Genomic DNA, 21,794 nt, shown 5'->3' with positions numbered 1-21,794 from the left:
ACTTGCCCCACTTGCTACTTTCATACTATTCTACCTTCTACATCGACAAACAATGAATCTATACTCTCTTAAATACAAGAGACACTTGGCGAAATCTTTGCTTTCATAAAAAATAAAGTAAAAAACGATATCGTCATGTTGTACAGAAACGATATACAGTTTTCAATCTTGCCACTAGTTTTTATTTTAAGCTACCAGAAAAATTTATACTTCTACAAGAAATCACTAAAATTGCACCGTAAACAGTAAAAAATAAAGATATAAGACTCCATCGATCAGTATTTGTGAATTGGTGTTCAACTCTCTCGGCTTTCCAAGTTGTCCGTTGTCAAATGCTTAATCAACCCCATCTTTCAATTCCCAACGACTTTTTTCAAAGAAGCCGAATCAAGAGTAGAAAATTACAACATGATCTCATTTACGTTTTGTGCGAAAAACAACAGTTAAAATAACAAGAGAATAAACAAATTGTGAAACTTGATAAAGTAGTGAAAAAATTTGGCTTTGCTACAGTGGGTGCTTTTCCGGTTGCAGATAAGGTGTTAAAAGTCAATGCAGAACAGTCAGATAATTTTCTTTCATCACAGGAGCATCTTTCCGAGATCAATGGTTGACACAGCGAAGCAAGTGGATTGGGAACAACTTGACTTTCTTGGTTTCTGCATTTTTGAAAGGCTTGATTCAGACAAAAATCTGAGCAAGTCTTTCCGGAAAGACATGTCTTTGCAGTTATTTCTGCAACAAATCAAGAACATAAAGTTTCTTGCCATTAGGCTACATATAAAGTTTCTTGCCTCCACAACAGCGTCGCAACCCTTTGACCGCCACCCAAAATTTACCCTACCATCACGCATGAGTGATCACGAGTTTGTTATCCTTAAATACCTCATGTATGAATCCCCCCTCAATAACCTTCACATGAATGTCGGAAGAGCAATTCTTTCTCTTTTCAAAAATGTAAAAAGATTATTTTATACAGTTATTTTAATTAATTTTTGACCTCGCAAAGTTATCTGCATTTTTTTTCATACTTTTCTCACTTCAACCCCAAATAAGAGCTAAATTTTCAGCTTTTTTGGTGTTGAAATTTAATAAAATGTTTGAAATATTATCGGCAACACTGATAAAACAGTTTTTAGCGCGACGGTGACGCTCTCTCGTTTGTAGCGAGCACGGAAAATCTAAGCAAAAATTTTTGTCCAAGTTTGACAGTAAAAATCTCAAAAAGTCTAAATACAAACCATACTTTTTTAATATATATTCTACTTCTCCATTGCTTTATCTTTGAGTTAAAAGGTCAACGAGCATCAACGATGCCACCGTTTGCAAGATGTTGTGGTTTTTAGACTTGCACTCAAATATGAGTGCTGGCCCTTTGACCGCCAGCACTCATATAGTGCCAAGCGAGAACAAAAGCCGTGAAGCAACAATAAAAGAAGATGAAAACTAGACTTACTTTCACAAGACGTCTTATTGAGTTGAAACCCCGCAGCACAACTGTCACAAGATCTACCGGCAAAATTACCTACTACTAGGCACTACCAGGCTACTAATCCTACTACCAGGCACTCACCGCCAGCACTTCATTAGTGCCAAGCGAGAACAAAAGCCGTGAAGCAACAATAAAAGAAGATGAAAACTAGACTTACTTTCACAAGACGTCTTATTGAGTTGAAACCCCGCAGCACAACGGTCACAAGATCTACCGGCAAAATTTGTTCTGCATTTGCATTGCCCCGATTGGCTGCATCGAGATAAAGAAGATCCAACACGACTGCACGCACAAGCTGAAAGTTAAGAACATACAAAGCAATCTTAGCAACCCTTCAGAGCTACCGGCTATAATCAAGCCTGTTGAGAGGATAATTTAGATCCAGTACCAACGAGACCACGAAGCGACATCCATGCAAAGCATAGGCCTATGCTGTGATTTCTTCGAATCCCCGGGCTCTTAGAAAGGTTACTGACCGCTGAAACTATCTCGGGCCGGTCCAAAAGTACCCCTGGAACCCCTGTCAACGCTACTGGCTATAATGGTAAGTTATTACACTTACCACCTTACAGTAGTTTGCTTGTAGAAATCGATCACAGGTAGACTGCGATTTTAAATATAAACAATTAAATTTCTACAGAAAGACCTTTATACTTAGATCGTATCAAACAAAAGTTTTTTTTGTAAATGATTTTTTGTTACAAAATTGCTGAAACGAGTTTTTTTCGAAAAAGGAACTTTTTGTTGCGAAGTGGGAATATATTTATGTAGTTTCCTTTACCAAACTTAGACTGCAAAAATATCTTAAGCCCAAATTCGGGTTTTATCAGCTTGTTTGTTCAATGACTGACCCACAAGATAACTATTGGGGGAAAAACAGTTAAATGTCGAAAATTCCACACTCCACAGGGTTTCCGCTAATGGCAATAATGCAATCCGACAGACAAAACCTAATTCAGGGGCTAAAGCAAGTAGTCGTAGGAGGGCAATTCCAACAAAACACAACAACGTGTAGGTATCTACATTAATCCGACCTCGCAAATAAACTGTGAATAAAGTTGCTTTTCTGTGTTTTACGGGAGGTAATCGTCCCAATCTCCCCCTCTAGATACGTCACTGACATGATTATTGTCAATCGCAAAAAGCAGAACGATATGGACAAGCAGGCTAGACTCATATTCGCATGTCGTGTAGCTTCATTCACGCAGTAATACGATCTCAGCTTAGAAATTAAATAATTATTTATCCTCAAAATTTTGTTTACTCCTTTTTCTTTTCTTTTTGTTGAAAGGCTTATTGTACGCTAAAAAATCTAAACTTTACAATATTTGTGCCAATCAAAGAACTCCTTAGTAGTTATCGGCACGTAGCCAAACGGTCAATATAAATCAACACAAACGAAAAAACTTTGAAGAAATATTTAAAGCTCTAACCATGTCCGAGAGCCCAGCAATATTTTTTTTTCGTTTATTAATAAACGTGAAACAAAGATTCACTAAATAACAGTTGATCAAAAGCGCCTCCTCGACAATTTAACGTTTTGGGGACATCTGCTTTATCTCATTGCTTCATCACTTAAGAGTAAGTAGTCTGTGTTTAATATTGATGACAAAAATGCTTTTAGAATCGATTTTAAATATGCATTTGTTTTGACAACTTTCGTAGATGAGAAAGTAAAAACGTATAATTGCAAAAGGGCAATTAGGTCGATTGTACCTTGAAGTTGGCACGAGTTTATGAAACAACAGGAAACGGTATCTCGTAAAATATTTACAACGCCATTACAATAATTGTTCCAAAGTGATGAATACTTTTCTTTGCATTATTGAGTTTGTTGTAAAGAAGGCTACAGAAAAACAAATCATTTGCAGCGACTTTAAATTCATAAATAAACTCTTATCTGTAAACAACACTTGCTTTAGCATTTGTCATGCTGCGTACCTGATAACAAGGTTGGATTGGCAAAGCGTTCTAGGCGAAATATTTACAAATAAAACCCATTTCACATTTATCAAGCATGTTTTTTTTATATCGAAATAATTTTTACCTTTTTCAATCCGTAAGTATTGGTATATTTTGGTTGAATGTACTCAAACAAAAAAAAATTCCTCACTTCTTATACATGACAGTGGTGGCCGCATCGGCCCAAGTTCAAGCGGCCCCTGGACAACGTTTCCAAACTCCAGGTGGGTTAATGTTCCCCTGATCTCTTCATTTTTTTAAATAAGAAATATTTTTAACGTGAATTTTTCACTAGCTTGTAAAAACATCTGGGACATTAAGGTAACTTACTTAATGCATAGCCCTAGATGATAACCATGCTTACCTCGGCAAGTATCTTCATCATTCATTGAAGCATTTGGTGTCCTGTAGTAGCCATGCTTACACCTGTGGCATTTTTGCCCTTCAGTGTTATGCATGCAGTCGACGCAAACTGTACCAAGCCGTTTCAAAACTTCGCAGCGATTGCTGTGATTATTACAATTGCACTTGACCGGCTTGTGGTTAGGACGTTTGAGCGGCCACTTTGCGCGATAATGATCCGAAAAGAATGATAAGCCTGCAAAACATTTCAATTAAGTAAGACTAACAAGTTATTATTATTAGTGATTAGTAGGGAAACCTTTGGCAACTTTTTAAAGCTTAAAACAGCTTCCAAAATAAACAAGACTAAAGTTACATCTAAATTAGTTACTAGTTCATTAAAAACGTTAACAGCCTGTTTCACACTTTAATAGAACTTATTCCTTTGAAAAAGTTCCGTCTGATGATCCTATTAAATGTGAAACAGGGTGTTAAGGTGTTTAGTGAACTATAGCATTTCTTGTAAGAGTTAAATTAAATTTCAAAGCAACATACTTTGAACTATTTCTAGGAATTTTAAAACACAATTTTTTTTCATTTTTAAAAGCAACCTTTTCCAAGCATTACACCAAAATAAAAACTAATAAGGAAAATTTGTTGTTTTGACTGTTAGGCTACAGGGATCGTGTTGGGATAAACTTGTATTTTAGATCATCGGCTTCAACTAAATGGTGATGTTAAAGCGGTTGTGGGAATGTCCTTGCCAAACATGACTGTCTCCGCCAACATTATTTTACAGTCAGGGGCGCCGGAACGATTTTTGACTGGGGGGGCAAGATTACGAAAAAAGGGCACTTTTGTTTACTAAAAGGCCAAATTTTTTTTCAAGTTTTAAGATAAGATATACCGTAGCGACAATGCTAATCTATCAGCTCACTATGTATTGAGTAGGCCATGCGCAGGCGCGGATTTATGGGGGGGGGGCCCGGGCCCCCCCGAAATTTTGTGAAAAATTGTAGAAATTGTATGTTTCCGCATCAAATGGTTTGATATGCTTCTAAACAGCTGATATTAGTCCCTCGGCATCACAATTGATGAAAATGGTTGTTTTAATGTCTATTTTATAGCATATCGTATATGTCGTAGTATCGTTGTTCATATCTGTTTAGCTTTTTCTTTCTTTTTAATTGATTTTCAAATTTTCTGGCCCCCCCCCGAAAAAAAATATTGATGGAATATATCCATTTGCGATCACCAGCGCTGTAAGTCTTGTTTGTAATTCCCGACGTTAATTTTAACAAAGTCTTAATCCGAAGTGCTAATTTACATCGGCTGGCAATATTGTCGTTTTTATGTCTATTCGATGTTGTCGGACATTAAAAAGGAGAACTAGGTTAGTTGACATCCGAGGGGAAAACATTTTTTGATCATATTTTGCAAAAATTATGCTTCTTTTAGTAATGTCCTTCACATCATTGAAATACTTATTTTATTACCTTGCCGTCATCGTCAACACATGTCGAACGTTATTTTTCGTTGCTAAACAGAAATCTAGGGGAGTGGCGAACTTTTTTAAAATCAGCCACATTGGAGACACTCGTGCGAGTGTCGTTAGACGGTTAGATGGTCCCGCAGTAGGCCTACTGGATTACAATCCCGATAAAGCAGTTATTGCGTGGTGCAACGATTCTATTGTAGGACGTCGCCCAGGCCCAGACTTCAACAACGCTAAGTGATCATTTTTGCATTGTTTCAAGTTTAATTCTATTTAGGCCTACTTGTGCTATCGTTATTTTTATTTTGTATTTTGACCTCCAAGCACGCAGATTTGGCCGCCGAGAAGGAGCTCCCGGTAGGCCACATGGCTGCCGAAAAAAAAAACGAGTTTTAAGGCCTGTAGGCTACTGAAGCGAATAGCACAAATTGTTATATTGCAAATGTGCAGTAGGTTACATGAATTTAAAAGGGCACCATTGCCCCCCCTGCCCCTCCATCTGCAGAAAAATTGAGGGCAGGGGGGGCGGCCGCACCCCCTGCCCCCCCGCTTCCGGCGCCCCTGTTTACAGTATACGCAAATTAGGCTATTAGCCTACATAACCAACTTCATGCAGCGTTGTGAGAAGTCAACAACACATGCTCGGTGAACAATCGTTAAAAGTGGTAAATTTTCAACCGAGAATGTTTGAAAACGTTTGGCATTGAATGTAAAGAAATCACATGAACACAGCACTGCGGTTTCAAATCCGCGTGCACAATTGCAACTTATTAATAGCAACTTTCCTTGAAAATAAATGCACTTTTTCACTTTTTTAATGCAACAATAACTTGTCCCAGTGATCAGCAATCGAATTGGCGGTCACAATATAGTCTACATTGTAGGCTAAAACATTGTCATTTTGATTTCAAGAGCATAGACATTTCAAGGAAAACTACTGCACAATTTAAAATCGATTACTAGTGCAACAAACTTTCTGGCCAGCCATACGCTTTACACCAGGGGTCGGCAACCTACGGCCCGCGGGCCAGGTCCAGCCCGCCAGGCGCTTCGTTCCGGCCCGAGAGCAGTTCCAAGCAAAAGCACGCAATTCGGCCCGCGACGATAAATAAGTTGTTTTTCGCATGCTAAAATCATAGTGCAACAAAACCACGGATACTACCTCGTGCCATGGGCGTCCGCACAAAGGGGCAAATGAGGTCAGCTGACCCCCCCTGGAAAGTTGTTGGATGAAAAATGAAAAAGCGAGAACATGCAAAAATAGGCATGAATTCAATGAAGTTGTTCGTAACATTGAATCATACAGAAAAGAACAATCAGCCACCAATTTAGTTAATCAGTTCTTGAATAAAAAGTGAAGTCGACGTGGGTCTTTGCTGAATTTTTCGATGACTTTTTGGATGAACGAATTTTTGTCCGAGTTTATTCGGCTTCTGTGGACACTCATCACACACAGCCCAGATAGCCTGTCGTCAGACATGTTGATCTGAGCCATGTTTTGACCCGCCTCATTGTGCTGAATGATCTTTCTACCGTACAAGTAGTGGCGGGGAGGGTCAGTAATGTTATCATCGTTTGACGTAGGCTACAGCTGGAAAAAGTTCCATATTTTTCACCAAGTCCACAAATTCCAATTCTTCCTGGTCTTCGGACTGAGGAAATTTTCCTTTTATGGTTATGTCATACCACGACATGGCGTCCTGCTGAAAATTGTTGTAGCTGTAGAATTGGTGTATGGTTTTGACCAGGGCTTTGTAGTCTGAACGGTCAAATTCTTCCATCTGCGCTGGATGCAGTCGGTATAACATGAATGCCGGCATGTTCGTCTCTGAGAAGCGGCTTTTCAGAGACTGGATTAAAGAGTCCATGTAAGGAACGTAAATGGAGCGGCGATAGTATTCCTCATTGGTGCCACCAGTATTTGCTCTGAATAGGCTACTTGACGGACACATTGCCGTGGGACAGATATGGTGACACCGATTTCTTCGGCTGACTTCAATGCCGCTGTATAAATGTTTTCTACAAAAAGTGTTTCTGCATTTTGCCGATGATCACAAAACATTGATACGAGTTTGTCAATGTGCTTCTTGACACCTAACATGTTCAGTTGGACTGCCTGAAGGGCTTGGGTGACAGGCTCCAAAACCTATAGCGTTACTACAAAAGTAGCGGTTCCAGAAGCGGTTGGCAGCTGGTGTGCGGTCTGCCGTCCCTTTGCATTCGATTTGTGCTGCTTTAAATTCTCCAACTGCCTGTGAATTTCGGTGAAATTTTCCGCGAAGAGTCTTATACTTTATATTTCGCGCTCCACCTCGTTTCACATAACAATGGCGTGTTTGGTATTAGGCATCTTCGTTTCGGGCTCTCTCTAAAAAAATTTACTATAGCCTTCACTGTTCCAATAGTGTTCCGTACATCCGAAACTGCATTCAGATTGTTGACCACGAGGTTAAGGCGATGGGCTGAACAGTGGACAAATACAGCAAACGGATAGGCCTACTCGCTTCTAATACGTGCCTGCGTACTCCATTTTCTTTGCCTACCATAGTGGAGCATCCATCGTATCCTTGACCACGTAGTTTATTTAAATTTAGACCGTACTTATTACACTGATTTATTATTGTCCCCGCAATCGTTTCTGCGTCCATTTCGTTCAGTGACGCAAAACTAAGAAACTCTTCTCGAATGACGAGATTTTTTTCGTCGAAAAACCTCACTCCAATAGCCAGTTGCTCTTTTCCTGAAATGTCAGCGGTCTCATCCGCTAAGATTAAGAAGCCAACGGAATTGTTTGCTTCAGTAACAATTTCATCTCTAAACGTTTCTTCACACAAACTTGTCATCTCGTTTTGTATACGAGCCGATGTATACTTAACATTGTCACTTGCGTGCTCCATGTGATCTTTCAAAATTCCATCACCAGCTTCAATTCTAAAACTTAATAAATCATTCACATTACCGGACTTGGAATCCTTGACGGTGAAAGTGAACCCACCTTGACCCCCCCTAACCGAAAACCTGCGGACGCCCATGCCTCGTGCTACAAATTATATGCTTCATTGCACACGTTTCAGTTTTGTGCAAAAGCTTAACTAGACTGATTCAATAAGATGATGCAATCTTGAACAAGCCAGATGACATCACAATGCTGGAAATCAAGAAAAAGGAAATTTTTGCTGGAAATCAAGAAAAAAGGAATCGCACGACTGTGATTGCAACTGGTTGATATATTTCAAAATTTAGATTCCAACAGTTGGTAGATTCCAACATTAAATTGTTACACACATTTGTTCTTTTAATAATCGGTTTCAAAGTAATAAATTCCTTTTATCATATCAATGAACATATTATATAAGCATGAATAGGAATGTAAAACGGCCTGCAATTTAAGGGTAAGATATTCGCGTTTCAGAAAAGCTGTCCCGGCAGTTACGGCCCGCCAGTATAGTTTATTTTATCAAATTGGCCCGCGGCTCAAAAAGGTTGCCGACCCCTGCTTTACACAAATAAAGCTTCTTAAATTACTACAAAAGACAGATAAAAGCTTAGCTGCTTCAAGGCCGAGAAATGAAATCAGCAGTATTTTAAAAGGGATCGGTAACGGTAAGTACTTTGATTTTAAGAAAAAAAAAAAAATCATATACTTAAACGTAAATTTGTATAGTTTTTGCTAGTGATCACTCTTAGAAGATTTAGGAGACCACAGGCTTGGCGATGCTTAAAAAAGAGTCTGTAACTACAAGATTAAAAACAAATGTGGCAGCAGAAACAGATAAAATAATTGAAAAGTTAGCCTGTCTGTCGTCAAATGTTATGTGTGTTTGGCCCTCAGCCACAATAACTCAATGCAAATAAATAATTCATCAGACAACAATAATTTGCGCAAAGCTCTTGAAAATGTCAGAGCATAGCTTCAATTCTTAATCTATGAGAAGCAAAGTAAAGAAATTCGAATTTATCCAGAAAGATTCTATTCGGGCAGTGATTGCCATTTTTTTGCCTGTGTTGTTGCTGTTACAGCAGTTGCGGCACAATGATTTTTAATAAAATTTACCACTTTATGCCTAAGCTTGAGGTATCATGCAGCAAATTAAAGCTAATGTTTTAATTATAACTTTCAATTGAACACACTGTAATTGCAGAGCACTGCAAGCACAAGCCTTAAACCGAAATGTGAGTTTGCATCATTCGACTTATTTGAAATTAGAAAACTTTACTTTGGTTTTAATTTTAAATCCAGACTCAGAGTAGGATCAATTACAATGTAATTGTAATTACAATGTAATTGTTATTGATTACACATTTTCATGTAGGCTACTGTAATTATAATTGTACTGTAGTTGAGACTTTTTGTTGTGATGAAATTGTAATTTTAAATTTTTTTAGTCCAAATTGCAATTACACTATGTAAGTTGCACGCATGATATGATACAAGACACCCATTCGTGCCAGCCGCTCAACTTCTAATCAACGAAGCTGATTGACAAAACATCTCTGCTGCTAATTGGGCTGACCATAAATAAAACTCTCAATGGAAGTCAAGCACCACCAGACTCCATTCGTTTAATCCCGATGCAAACACTCGTCAATCGGCCTAACACTACCAAGACAAGCATGGGTGCGTCTCAACTGTCTACGTACGAGCGTCGGGCTTTTTCACTCAACCATGCACCAATGGGAAATGGTTTCTTCCTCCATTTGTAAATAGAACGCTGAGGAACAGACCGCAGACCACATCATCAACGATTTCACCATTTTCAAGCCACTTAATGGAGTGGAAGGTCTGCTTGTCTTGAATGATGAAACCAAAGACTGGCTGCTCTCTAGTAGCCTTCCAGCTTAGGCCCGAGAATATTGTAAATCTGGGGTGGTAAAATGATAGACCCTTGGCCCCAGACGCTCACACGACGACGACGATTACTTTTGTTGAGCTGGTGCTAGTTGCGTTCAAAAGGCACTTCTTCATTGCAACCTAATCGTTATCAAATGCAATTGTATTTGTCTGTGAAAAAAACAATCTGTGAAAAATCATCGATGAATATGGCTATTGAAATATTCAATTTTTAAAATTGAAACGTGTCATTAATAACATTTGGAAGTATTTGTTGTTTGAAAGTTTCACTGTAACTGGAATAGTAATTAAAAATTTTAATGGTGTAATTGTAACGAAACTGAACTGACAATTGTGTAGCCTAATCGATCCAACTCTGGTGTTTTTCGGATAAGAATTTTCTCTTATCAAACACGTTTTGTTGTTAGTTGTTCTTAGTGCAATAATGCACTGTTACTTTCATATCTGCAGTAATAACGGTAATATAAAAACAATGGCAGTCATACATGGATTTCCACTTCCTGGCGGCGTGGTGGAAAAATAGCTTCCGGGTGTCCAACGACGCATCCAAAACAATGGCTTGCATAGCTCACACTCCGAGCCATATGTGTTATGTGCGCAGTTACATGTAACATTGTTGCCTGTTCTCATGCATTCGCCTGCATGCCCATTACATTGGCAGCTGAAAAGAAACGTGCCAAATTACAATTCAAATATAGGATGAAAAAGTGGTAGAATATAAACTACTTTTCTCGCTTCAATTATGCAGTTGTATTCTTTTGTTTGTTGAGAGCTTTTTTCGAAATAGGAGTTTTTATCTTTCTTTTCAGTAAACAGTAAATACACTTTTTGCCATTTGTGAATCTGAAGTAAATGGCAAGTTGTTTCAGGTCTGATAAGACCAATTGTCGTTTGTGCTTGTAAGTCAAAATTAAAAATTCAGGCTGCTGCAGGTCTAAATTACTTTAATAATAGCGATCTGACAGTATCACTGCACCTTTTTCCATTTTAAAAACGAAACACCAAGTTGCACAAGACTTGACACAAAATAAAGATATTTACCGAGCTGAGATGTGCACCTTTTTTATTCCGTAGTGGTCTGATTGTCTCACATCCGCAGGTAGCATATCTGTTGATCCATGAAGTACCGGAGGGCGCAAGAGACGAATACGCAAGTTGGTGATTTCCAGAAAAGAACGCAATTTGCTGTCGCTGTGTATGGACGAACAAAGGTGTTCCTAAATTTATGTTTCATTATTCAGTTTTGAGAACTTCACAAAGCATAAAAAATTATTTTATTAAACGTTTTAACAAAAACGAAATCTGCATTGACAGCATTTAGGGGTACAAACTCCTTGATATGATGTGATTTACACAAAGGGTTGTAAAATCAAATCAAAACACTGGACTTAGACTCCACATTTTTTTTAAAAACTAACGCCGTCCTTGACCCAATAACTTAGCAAAGGACTATGACATGCTAAATACCCTTAATCCTGCTCAGCAGCGTTGACAGGAAGTCCGGGGGGTAGTTTTGGACCGGGACCCAATATGACTTTGACGCCCATAACCTTTCCAAGGGGCTTGGGAATTGAAAAAACTATCTTGTATTTTTTTGCACATGAGGCTCGAGGATAACGGCACCAGGCCCAAATTATCCACTCAACAGCTCTGTCGTTATAAACACGGCTAAATTCATCCAATTCTACGACCACGCATTTCACTACGTTTGTGACGGACCTTCAGACAACGACCAACACGTCATGCACACTCCCACGTTTTTATTGTTGTTCAAATAAAATCTCACCTCTCCTGAGATTTTGCCGAATTGTGAACTCAAAAGTTGAAAAGTGAAAGTGTACAGTGCAAGTCAGAGTTTATTTCCTTAATAGCCTACCTCCAAGCATTGTATAACCAACAAGTTGTGTTCTCTAATGTTCAACAGATTTATTGATTAATAAGAATTTTAAAATATCAGCCACATTATGCTCTATAATCAAAATGACATTTCTAAGATTCATTAGCATGATCTATTAACTGCAGAAAAAAAAAATGGAAACAAAACTTCAACTCTTCAAAAACATGATTAGCTCGTTGATTCTTTCTACGTCTGATTTATTTTCAGCAAAAGAGCCGTCATCAAGGCCATTTCCAGATGAAAAATTGGAATTTTTACCAATCAATAGTCCGGGCCAAAAACTTGCAGTTGCAATACCCTCGAACAACATAAAGAGAAAATGAAAAGTGAAACAAAAGTTTTCTTTGAACAAAAGATACGAGACACTGAGATGGGTGCAAAATCACTTTAAAGTTCAGGCTGCTTTAAAATTTAAAATTATAGGTTAACCTACACAAAATGCGGCGTGAGAGCGGTTACTTCTGTTTCCAGACCCTTGAAAGATTCTGGCTTTCTAAAATCATCACTGGCCCAACAACACTTCTGGGTGTGTAAATTCAACGCTTTTGCCAGCTCCTAGGCGTTTTAATGATGTAAAACTTCCACCGTGCTGTTGCCCAATATTGGCACAGCTTTTAAAGAAAACAAAGTAGGCTAGTTATGTGTTATCTATAAATTTCATAGTATAAATTCTGGTTTTGTTGATTTGAAATAGTAAAGCAATACTAAGTGCTCTCGATAAAACAAAATTTCATGATGTGATGTAAAAGATATTAAATATCGAGCTTTTGTAGCAGTATTTCTATTTTTTTAAATGCTTTTTCCAAAAAAATGTTGGGCAGACCACAAAAAGTGAGCCCCTAGACGCGGTGAGCTCCAATTGACTGGGGGTACGGGTCGGTTAATGCAGCCCTGTCTCTAACAACATCAAATGGTACGGCAAGTTTTTATTAAAGCGAAAAATGAAAAATAGTTGTTTTGTTTTTTAAATAGTAGGCTATTTTTCTCTAAATATAATAAAATATTTAACCCAAAAGGAACAAAATAATTAAGCGTGCACTGTAACCTTACCAAGAAAATATGAATTATTTATACAGCATAAAGAAGTTGGAAAGTTTCATTAAAGTATTATTACAAAACATTGTAAAAATATCAAGAAAGTGTCATTGGTGAATATATAACAAAATAAAAGGTTGATCATGTATTGCAATGAGGTTTGTCGTTTCTGAAATGCGGAGCATAATTCAGTTTTGCAAACTTGCTTTCAACATATAAATAAAATACTTTTATAAAAGTGTTCAAATGGAGTATTACAAATATGCTGAGCACGCACAGGCCTACAAAAAACATACAAAAATTTATCAATCAAAAGTTTTACAAATTCAGTTTGCGTTTGCTGCTTCTTCGATGCAGAGCAACATGCAGGTCCGTTGAGGAGATAATTTAAGCCTGAAACCAATTAGGTCTCTGGGCCCCAAATTAAGACACTTCTAAAAAAACGCAATATACAAAGAATACGGCCCAGACAGCCACGTTATCTGCTCAGATCCGTACTCGATCGCAAGTTTCGAAATAGTAGGCTACCATTAAAAAATCCCTTCGAACTTTGTTTTGGTAATTACGGAAGAAAAAGAGCACAGCAGTGGTGGGAATCAAACCCACGTCAATGCAATGACTATCGCCGCCCTAACCCTCTGCACCAAGTGAGGCAGTGGCAGCCGATGAATTAAATTAGCTATTATTATTGGCCTTTTTCCTTCGTTGCTCAAATGGGATTTTTTAATGGTACCTTTTAGAAAGTTGCTAGCCTACCCGATCTGGCAAAGATCTACCCAGATAAAGTGGCTGTCTGGGGAGGTGGTTTCTTCAAATTCCTGATCTCCTTAGAAAAGTTACTGGCTCCTAAAATCATCTCGTGCTCATGTTCAAAAGCACACCCTTAACTTCCTTTCAACGCTACTGGCAACAGAAATTTCTGTCCATGAGTGGAGAACAACTCACTGGCTACTGAGAAAGTTTAGTAATTTGTTGTTGTAGTTATTTTGCTATAGGCTATCTGAATAAAAAATAAATTTGTGTAATACTGTAGTGAAGAGTGGCATTCGATAAAGGAACCCAAGTGAACATAGGGCTTTAGTTTTAGAAGAATCGATTGGCATATCCAAACATGGATTTAAAGGAACCTAAAAGAGCCTCATTAGGCTAGTTTCATAGTTTAAGAAACTGTACCTTGGTCATCCCAAATGCTTTCAATGCCCTTATTCTCTTGTTTATATAAACAAAAGCCAGATTACGTTTCTTCCAATCTTTATTGCTGCTGAATTCATCTGAGCATAGAGGGCAAACAGCTTCATTTGAATTTTTGTAGGCTTGATTTGGATTTCTATAGAATATTTTTTTGAGATGTCGTTAAAAGAATAATAGTGATAAAACACATTGGAACGCCATCCGCAAATCATAAAAGCCAATACTTAGTTCATGTTAAACGATCTGGTTATTCACTTCGAATTAATTTTAATGAACTTAATTGCATGCCTTAACCCTATTTCCTGTGACGTATTTTGGCCAGTTGACTTGCGGAGGGGGGGGTCGGTGCGACACTATTACTTTCAGCTCGTGTAACTCAAAAACTACGCAAAATAGATCAATCAAATTTTCACATGATGCAGATAATTTATCTGACAACATAGCATCGAAAATCTTTTGCAATTTGTTCAACAGCGTAACTTGAAAAATCAAATAATTTGATGGTTGGTCATATTTTTTTATTTGACTTGAGAAATCGTTTCTTAATTACTTTATAATTGAGTGTGACGGGATAATTCCATTGTGTTGGATTTTAATCTCTAACGCGTGGACGTCGTCCACGCTTCAATGAAATCGTAATTGGCGTCTGACTTGCGTTTGCTTGTTGTTTTGCCCGAGGCATTGCAAAAATCTTTCGCTTTGTCTCAACATTTGCAGAGAATGAGACAAAATCACGGCAAAATAAACTGTTTCAAGTCATTTTTGAGCCATATGTTATAGTCTACACATTTTCAAATGTACTGTCATCGCTTGATATTAAAACTAAATCAAGCAATGAGCTTTAGTGAACATTTTATTTGTAACAATTGTGTTCAGTTCAGTTTTCTTTTCACACTCATACTGTCCAATTTGGTTATACATGATCAAGAAACACTTTGCAGTTTACAGCACATCCCAGGGAGCTATTTATTTGTTTTTAACATTGTTTCAACGTCTAGAGACGTTGAATTGATGTAAAAGTATCTGATTTGCTTTCTAGCTAGCGGTTGATACAGAAAAGAAAGGTAGCCTATTGGTGTCACATGGTGTTTGAACCACAACCTATCCAAAGGTAGTTACTTGCTTCGATAGGAGCTCGTTCCAACTTGGACCTTCATGCACTTCAAAAACAAAAAGTGTCTAGAACTCCTGACTGATAAACTATGTCACGATGCATTACAAAACTGATTTGTTTCCATACCTACCAACAATGATCACTTTGAATGAAATAATTTTGCAACAATTTTGATAAAGTGAAGTGATAATAATCGTTTAGTCAAATCGTATTGGTAGGCTATAGAAAAGGTCGTTTGTACATTGCCAAAGGGAACTCCCGTTCTGCGTGACAAACTCAAAGTCGTGGCATAACGATAGGAAAAATAAATACATTTAGCAAGATATCAAATCTTGCAAAAAAAATCTTTTTTAGGCTGATTGTTATTATCATACAAAAAAATCACTAAAGTTTTGACTTTTTTCTTCGGCAAAATTGAAGGTTTTTGATATTTTGAAAATGCACGTTTATGTCTAAGCGATTGAAACGGCTTTTTTATGTTGTCAACTAGATTTGCAAGATAAGGTTTTCTACATGTTTTTCTAATTTGTTGGACATGCATTTTGTGTCAAGCTATTTCTTACGCATTAGAAGATTTCTTTCTCTTCAAATTTTGAAATAACTTTTTAGATGCAGTTTACGGTTGACGGCATTACTGCAAAAGCCATCTTTTGTAATTGATACATAACCAAAAACAAAAGGCGCATCAACTACTGCTGGCTGATAGACCACGTAACAATACATCATAATGATGTTTTTCCGAACCAAAGACCCAGAAAACCAATTTTGTTGTATATTAGTTCAGACGTTGAACCAGTGACAAAAAGTGATTTGCTGATTTGAAACAAAGTGATTGCTGTTTCCTATGTGCAAACCTTTTGATAAAAGTAATCAAGTTTTGGCCACAGCTTTCTGGTCCACTGAGGCTACTCTGGTCAATCGACTCACGTTGCAAATAACTTATCGACATTATTGGGTAGGCTCACACTGAAGTTGTTTTGTGTAAAGTCTTGCTTGTGAAAAAGTCGAAGTAAAAACACAAAAATGAAGTAAGTTATATTTACAAAGTATTATATTCTTGAATCAACCACAGTTTTAAAAAAAATTAGTTTGAACAGGTTTCATGTAATAGAAACTACAATTGATATCATCGCGAAGGATCAAATAGCTGTGAAAATCACTTCGAGCAATTGTTTGTTATGATTTTCATTTTTCATCATGCAAACCAAGGTGAACCTCAATATCATATTTTTATGCCAAACGATAAAAATCGTTTTTATTTTTTTTTAGTTACTTTTAGGAGACAAGGAAAACAATCCGTATAAAAAATAATTCAATTCAACATATTTCCCTTATTTTGTCAGATATGTATTTCGTGCAACAATTTTTTAGAAAAATTGCTGAGTATGGTATCGCGTTTTAGATGCAGTCAGAGAATGCAACTTCGCGGTTGATGGCGTTATTACAAAAGCCAATCTTTTGTCACGGAAATGTATTCGAAAACAAAAAGGCTCAAAAGCGGCTGACTGATAGGTTACGTTGCGATACGTTACAAAAACAAGGCATTGATTTCAAATTCTTTCAACCAAGCAAACAACTTTGCTCCAAATGACATAAACATCCAAATTTATTGGGAAAATGATATATGCCTACACCTTTTTGAGGTAAGCTTTTGTGAAAATAAGCTTTTGAAGATCAACATTTGAAAACAAAGTTTGAAATTATTGAGTTGGTCCTGATAGTGTTTCTGCTGAGATATATCAAAACTTTTCAATCCTCGTAGAGAAAAAATAATTTTGTAATCTCTCAAGCAACTGCAAAATTACCATTTAGGTAAAGATTCATTGCTGACAATACACAATGTGCAATGTTTGTCAAAGCACAACAATTTCGCTGCGCGTGTTTTTCCACAAAAGCAGAGCAGTTTAGATAGACGATGTCAAGTTCTTTTCAGTATCCTTCAATCTCTCGTTTTTATAAAAACGTTTTAACAACATCCATAAATATTTATGTGAATATAAGTATACAGGTACATGCAGAAGTTTATTGGCGGGTCAAAAACTCACTCCTTGTTGCTTTCCGACAAGAAATCAACAAAAAACTTCCCACATCAGTTTGTTTGTTTTGTGAGATAGACTGAGTTTTGTCAAGAAATTTTCGTACGGCTTCTTGTTATAAGTTAGAAACAAAATGTATTGGCCATAGAAAACTATGTAAAATTACATCTTTTTCAACATGGCTTATCGTATACTTACTCTCTGATATAATTTCAAAGAAACCCAGATGTAATTAAAAGATTAATCAAAGCAACTCAAAACTCGAGTTTGCAAACAAAAGGCGGAATCATTACGGTCGAATGCTTTACAACAAAGCCAACTCACGAGATATCTGCGTCGCAGTTCCACGCACGACGGCGCTCAGTAATCCTATTAATCCGTATAATTAGAAAACAAAAGGACTAGCTAGTAGCAGGCTAAAATATCCGAGTATGTTATGAAAATCATGTCATATCTCTAAAACTATAGACAATAGCAATGCCATTTCAAGCGGAATAAATACTTGAATAATTTTTAGGAAAAGTCAAAAAATTTCAAAGGTGTGGATTGCGTAGTTCTTTAGTGATATTGCTTTGAAAAGCGCCAAGTCCCACCCGACCCCCCCCCCCCCCTCCCCCACAGGACAAAGGGTTAAATGAAAAACGAACTCTTAGAGAGATCCTTGACGGTTTAAAAATAGTTTCTCAAACTGTCAAAATAACAACACTAGCTGTTCACCCACAATGAGCTGGAGTTAACAAATGGATAAACATTTGTATATTTCTAGTTTTAAATTGTGGTATTAAGTGCAATCACACCACACCTTTTGTTTAGGTGTAGGTAAATATACCATTTTAGCATTTTAAAATTTCACCACTGGTGTTTTCAATGGGCATATGGATAAAAAGTAAGAATGCTGCACTTACATCTTGGAAACTGCAAAGTCCCTCATGCATTTGTTTGAGAAATATTGCAGCACCGTCCAAGTGTTTCCGTAATCCGAGGATTTTTCGACAATCATTTTTTCAGGATAACCATCATTAAAATCAATAAGAATGTCATCTGTAAGAGTAAAGTCATAATTTTGTTTCTTCTTATCATCAATCATCTTTGTGTACGAAACAAATAGCCAGACTCATACAGACTCAAAAAATAAAAATGAAAGTCTCCGCAACCGGTGAGGTCTGACCAGTGGCGTAGCGTGATCATATTTTGGGTTATTATAACTTTTTTTAGAAAACTTTAGTCTACTTGTAAAAAAAGGCCTGGGTGCTGTTCAACCGAGTTAGCTCCACCGTTTGTTTGTTTTGCTTTTTTCTTTTCTTTTTTTAATACAATTAACCAGCAGCCTATGGGCTTTGCTTACACTTTTTAAAAAAACGAAAGCCCGCAACAATGGTCACGCTACGCTAATGGATCTGACTTTACATTCAGATTCAGCTTTAAATTCGCTATATACCGTACCATTAATGAACTATGGTGATAACACCAGTATATTAAAATCTATACAAAAAAATTGTCTATTATATATAGATTTGCAATTAGACACCAGACTAGAGCATTAACAACAATAAGAAGTTTACAAATTTAAGGGATTAATAAAAGTTTAAAAAATAAATGTGCTCTTATTTCAGAGAATATAATGAATAGTCACAAACGTGGATAAAATAATAGATTGCTGTTAACTACCTTTATTTATAGAGAAATAAAACAAAGTAACTTCAGCGGGTTTAACATGATGTATTACATACACAAATACAACATAATTAAAATAAACTCAAACGTTTTCGACACGTACACGTACATGAGTTTATTTTAATTATGTTATATTTGTGTATGTAATACATCATGTTAAACCCGCTGAAGTTACTTTGTTTTATTTCTCTATGGTTCAACAAAGCAAACTTTCTACCAAAGCTTTATCTTTATTTATGTTTAAAACTGACAAAACATTTGGAAACAAACTCAAAGCAATAAATGATTAAAAGCTAGCGTTACCAACTTGTCAAAATAAACTTTTTGGGCAGCGTTAGGGTTATGTTCACTTTAAAAGCGTTAGGTTCAGAGCCTTTCCAAGATATGCTCTGCCACCAATTCCATTGGAGCCCATCAATCATTGCTATAGGTTCATGTGACAAATCCTCGCGTGATGCATCACAAGTGCTGCACGCAAAGGGATTTCTCTGCAACACGAAAAGTTTTTTTTTGTTAAATTAGGAAAAGGATTTTTTAAAGTTGATTTGATTATGTCACCGTGATCCAACAGAACAAGCGCCAAACTCGTGCTTTGTAAACGAAGAAATAAGACGTTGAAGCAAGATTGATTTAACAAAAGCTTCAAGGCCAGATAGTTAGTTTGCACTGTGGATGTGGCGTTATATACATGTTGTTGTTTTTATTATTAACTACAAACTGCAGAGTAGACCTAGTATATTTCCTTTAATAGCATAGTCATCGCCGTTTGAACATCTAACAAAATAAAACAAGCGCACTAAAGGAGTAAACTTGAATGACTGTAAAAATGCTCATTAACTAAAAGATATTTTCTGACCACTAAAATTTAACGAGAAAAATTACATTTTTGTTTTGCACCAACTGCACTTTTCTTACCAAGCTGCAAAACTTCCCTGGAGGTCTCCCGCAGGTGGCGTTTTCTGGTTGGATTTCAATCTTAGCCAGCGCTGCTGTATCCACTGCGTTATTTTTAGGCTCGCAAGCAGTGTAGATCTTCTCACCTAATTGGAAGTTTGTACAATTATAGTCACCAACTGCCAGTCAGGTAGATAAATTGTCATTAACATGTTTTCATTTTGTCGTTATGATTCGTTTTATTGGAACGTAAGCCAGTCCTTGGACTCGAATGATTTGTACGGAAATATAATCCCGTTAAGCTTTAGATTTATAGCAATGAAATATTGTATTGGTTATAGGAATCTGCATATTTTTCATGTGATAGTCAAAAACCCAAAATCAATAATCCTACACTGTCAAACAGGCCTACATTTTCAGATAACAAGTTTTACTTAGTAAATGGTCAAAATTATCCTTTAAACAGCAAAAATTCGATGTAAGACGTTTTGGAGTTACGAGTTTCTGTCTAGTTGAAAACGTTTTGAGCTAACACGTTTGCCATACTACAGTATAGTAGCAATAAAAATCACCAAGGAGGTTACAAAATTGAGAGCCAGTCATATAATCATCATAAAGCTTAACTGGCAAAAATACAGCCAATAAAGTTTAACACGGTGATAGTCTGCATTTATCCCTCAAAAGTAGCCGCAAAATTATCTTTTTGTTGTAGATTGTATGTTGCCTAGCCAGTACCCTATATCGTTCCTTTATTGCATTCATTTAACATCTACGAACGTTGAATTAAACCAGTGGTTCTCAAACTTTTTTTTGTTGCGACGCCTCTGGAAAAGTTTTCTGGACTTGCGACGCACCAGCAAATAAAAGTAAATGAATAAACTTATGATTAAAGTTTTGTTTATTGATACGACAACAAAAGGCAATGCATGTTATTTAATGTGACATGTGGGCTTGTTTGTTTTCACAAAGTTCATTGAATCTTGGGAGAATTTTTGAAATTGCCATTCGCATTACTCTTTCGGTGTTTATTCGTGATCGATATTTGGTTTTTATCACCACCAAGGCAGAAAATTTTGCTTCACATAAATACAACGTAGCGAATGGGATAATAATTCGTAGTGCTTTGTTTCACCAAACCTGGATAATCGTCATTCATTGAATCCAAAAATTTGCCGGATTTCCTACTACGAAAGGATTGCGAGTCCATTCGTAGTTTGAAAAATTTTCCTGGAAGTATTTTGCAAATTTCGACTCGAGCTTGGACAAATGTAAATAAATAAATAAGCCTCTGCTTCGCAAATTTGAAGGGAAAAAATGCACTTGCAACCTCAACTCTTCACTGTTTTCAAAATGAAATTACACCAAGAAAAATGATTCAGAGCTTTTAATTTTTTTTTTGAAGGATAGACATCCGAGCAGCAAATATTTAGTTGACTGCGGTGTAATCAGCTAAATGCATGGGACACATCTGTCCTAGCGGTCCTCAAAGGGTTAACCTAATTTTTATAATCTTAAACTGAGTTTAGCCAAGAAACGGAATTATTCTGCGACGCCCTTGGAAAAGTGAAACGACGCACCAGGGCGTCGCGACGCACAGTTTGAGAACTACTGAATTAAACTAAAAATAAGCTAATTTGCTGGCTGGGTAGACGCAATCATGTTGCCATAATCCACCCCAATAGCTCATTCTACAAAACTTACCATTAGCATTGTTGTGTTCACAAACTCTGCCAAGACACGGGTGGATTTGTGCACGGCAGCCATAACAGCACCACAACATGAAGAGAAAGCGATGAAAAATCATCTAAAT

At 36.9% G+C, this 21,794-nt stretch overlaps 1 protein-coding gene across 1 annotated transcript; it reads right to left on the bottom strand.

Annotated features, from left to right (window-relative positions):
* Positions 1 to 185: 185 nt before the first annotated feature.
* On the bottom strand, positions 186 to 20,587 carry LOC145780617 (netrin-G1-like). The gene is made up of 10 exons (XM_082592243.1): positions 20,557 to 20,587; positions 20,006 to 20,130; positions 19,398 to 19,578; positions 18,322 to 18,457; positions 14,249 to 14,402; positions 11,185 to 11,360; positions 10,629 to 10,804; positions 3,819 to 4,052; positions 1,650 to 1,787; positions 186 to 735 (listed from the first exon to the last, which is right to left on the bottom strand). Exons 1-10 carry the CDS (start codon positions 20,585 to 20,587, stop codon positions 419 to 421), a joined length of 1,668 nt encoding a protein of 555 aa, XP_082448369.1. The 3' UTR covers positions 186 to 418.
* Between the last annotated feature and the right edge of the window lie 1,207 nt (positions 20,588 to 21,794).

Source organism: Aplidium turbinatum, chromosome 12 (assembly GCF_918807975.1).
Source record: "Aplidium turbinatum chromosome 12, kaAplTurb1.1, whole genome shotgun sequence".
Lineage (NCBI taxonomy): Eukaryota > Metazoa > Chordata > Ascidiacea > Aplousobranchia > Polyclinidae > Aplidium > Aplidium turbinatum.
Note: the sequence above shows the minus strand (reverse complement) of the source record. Positions and strands in the feature narration are given on the sequence as shown.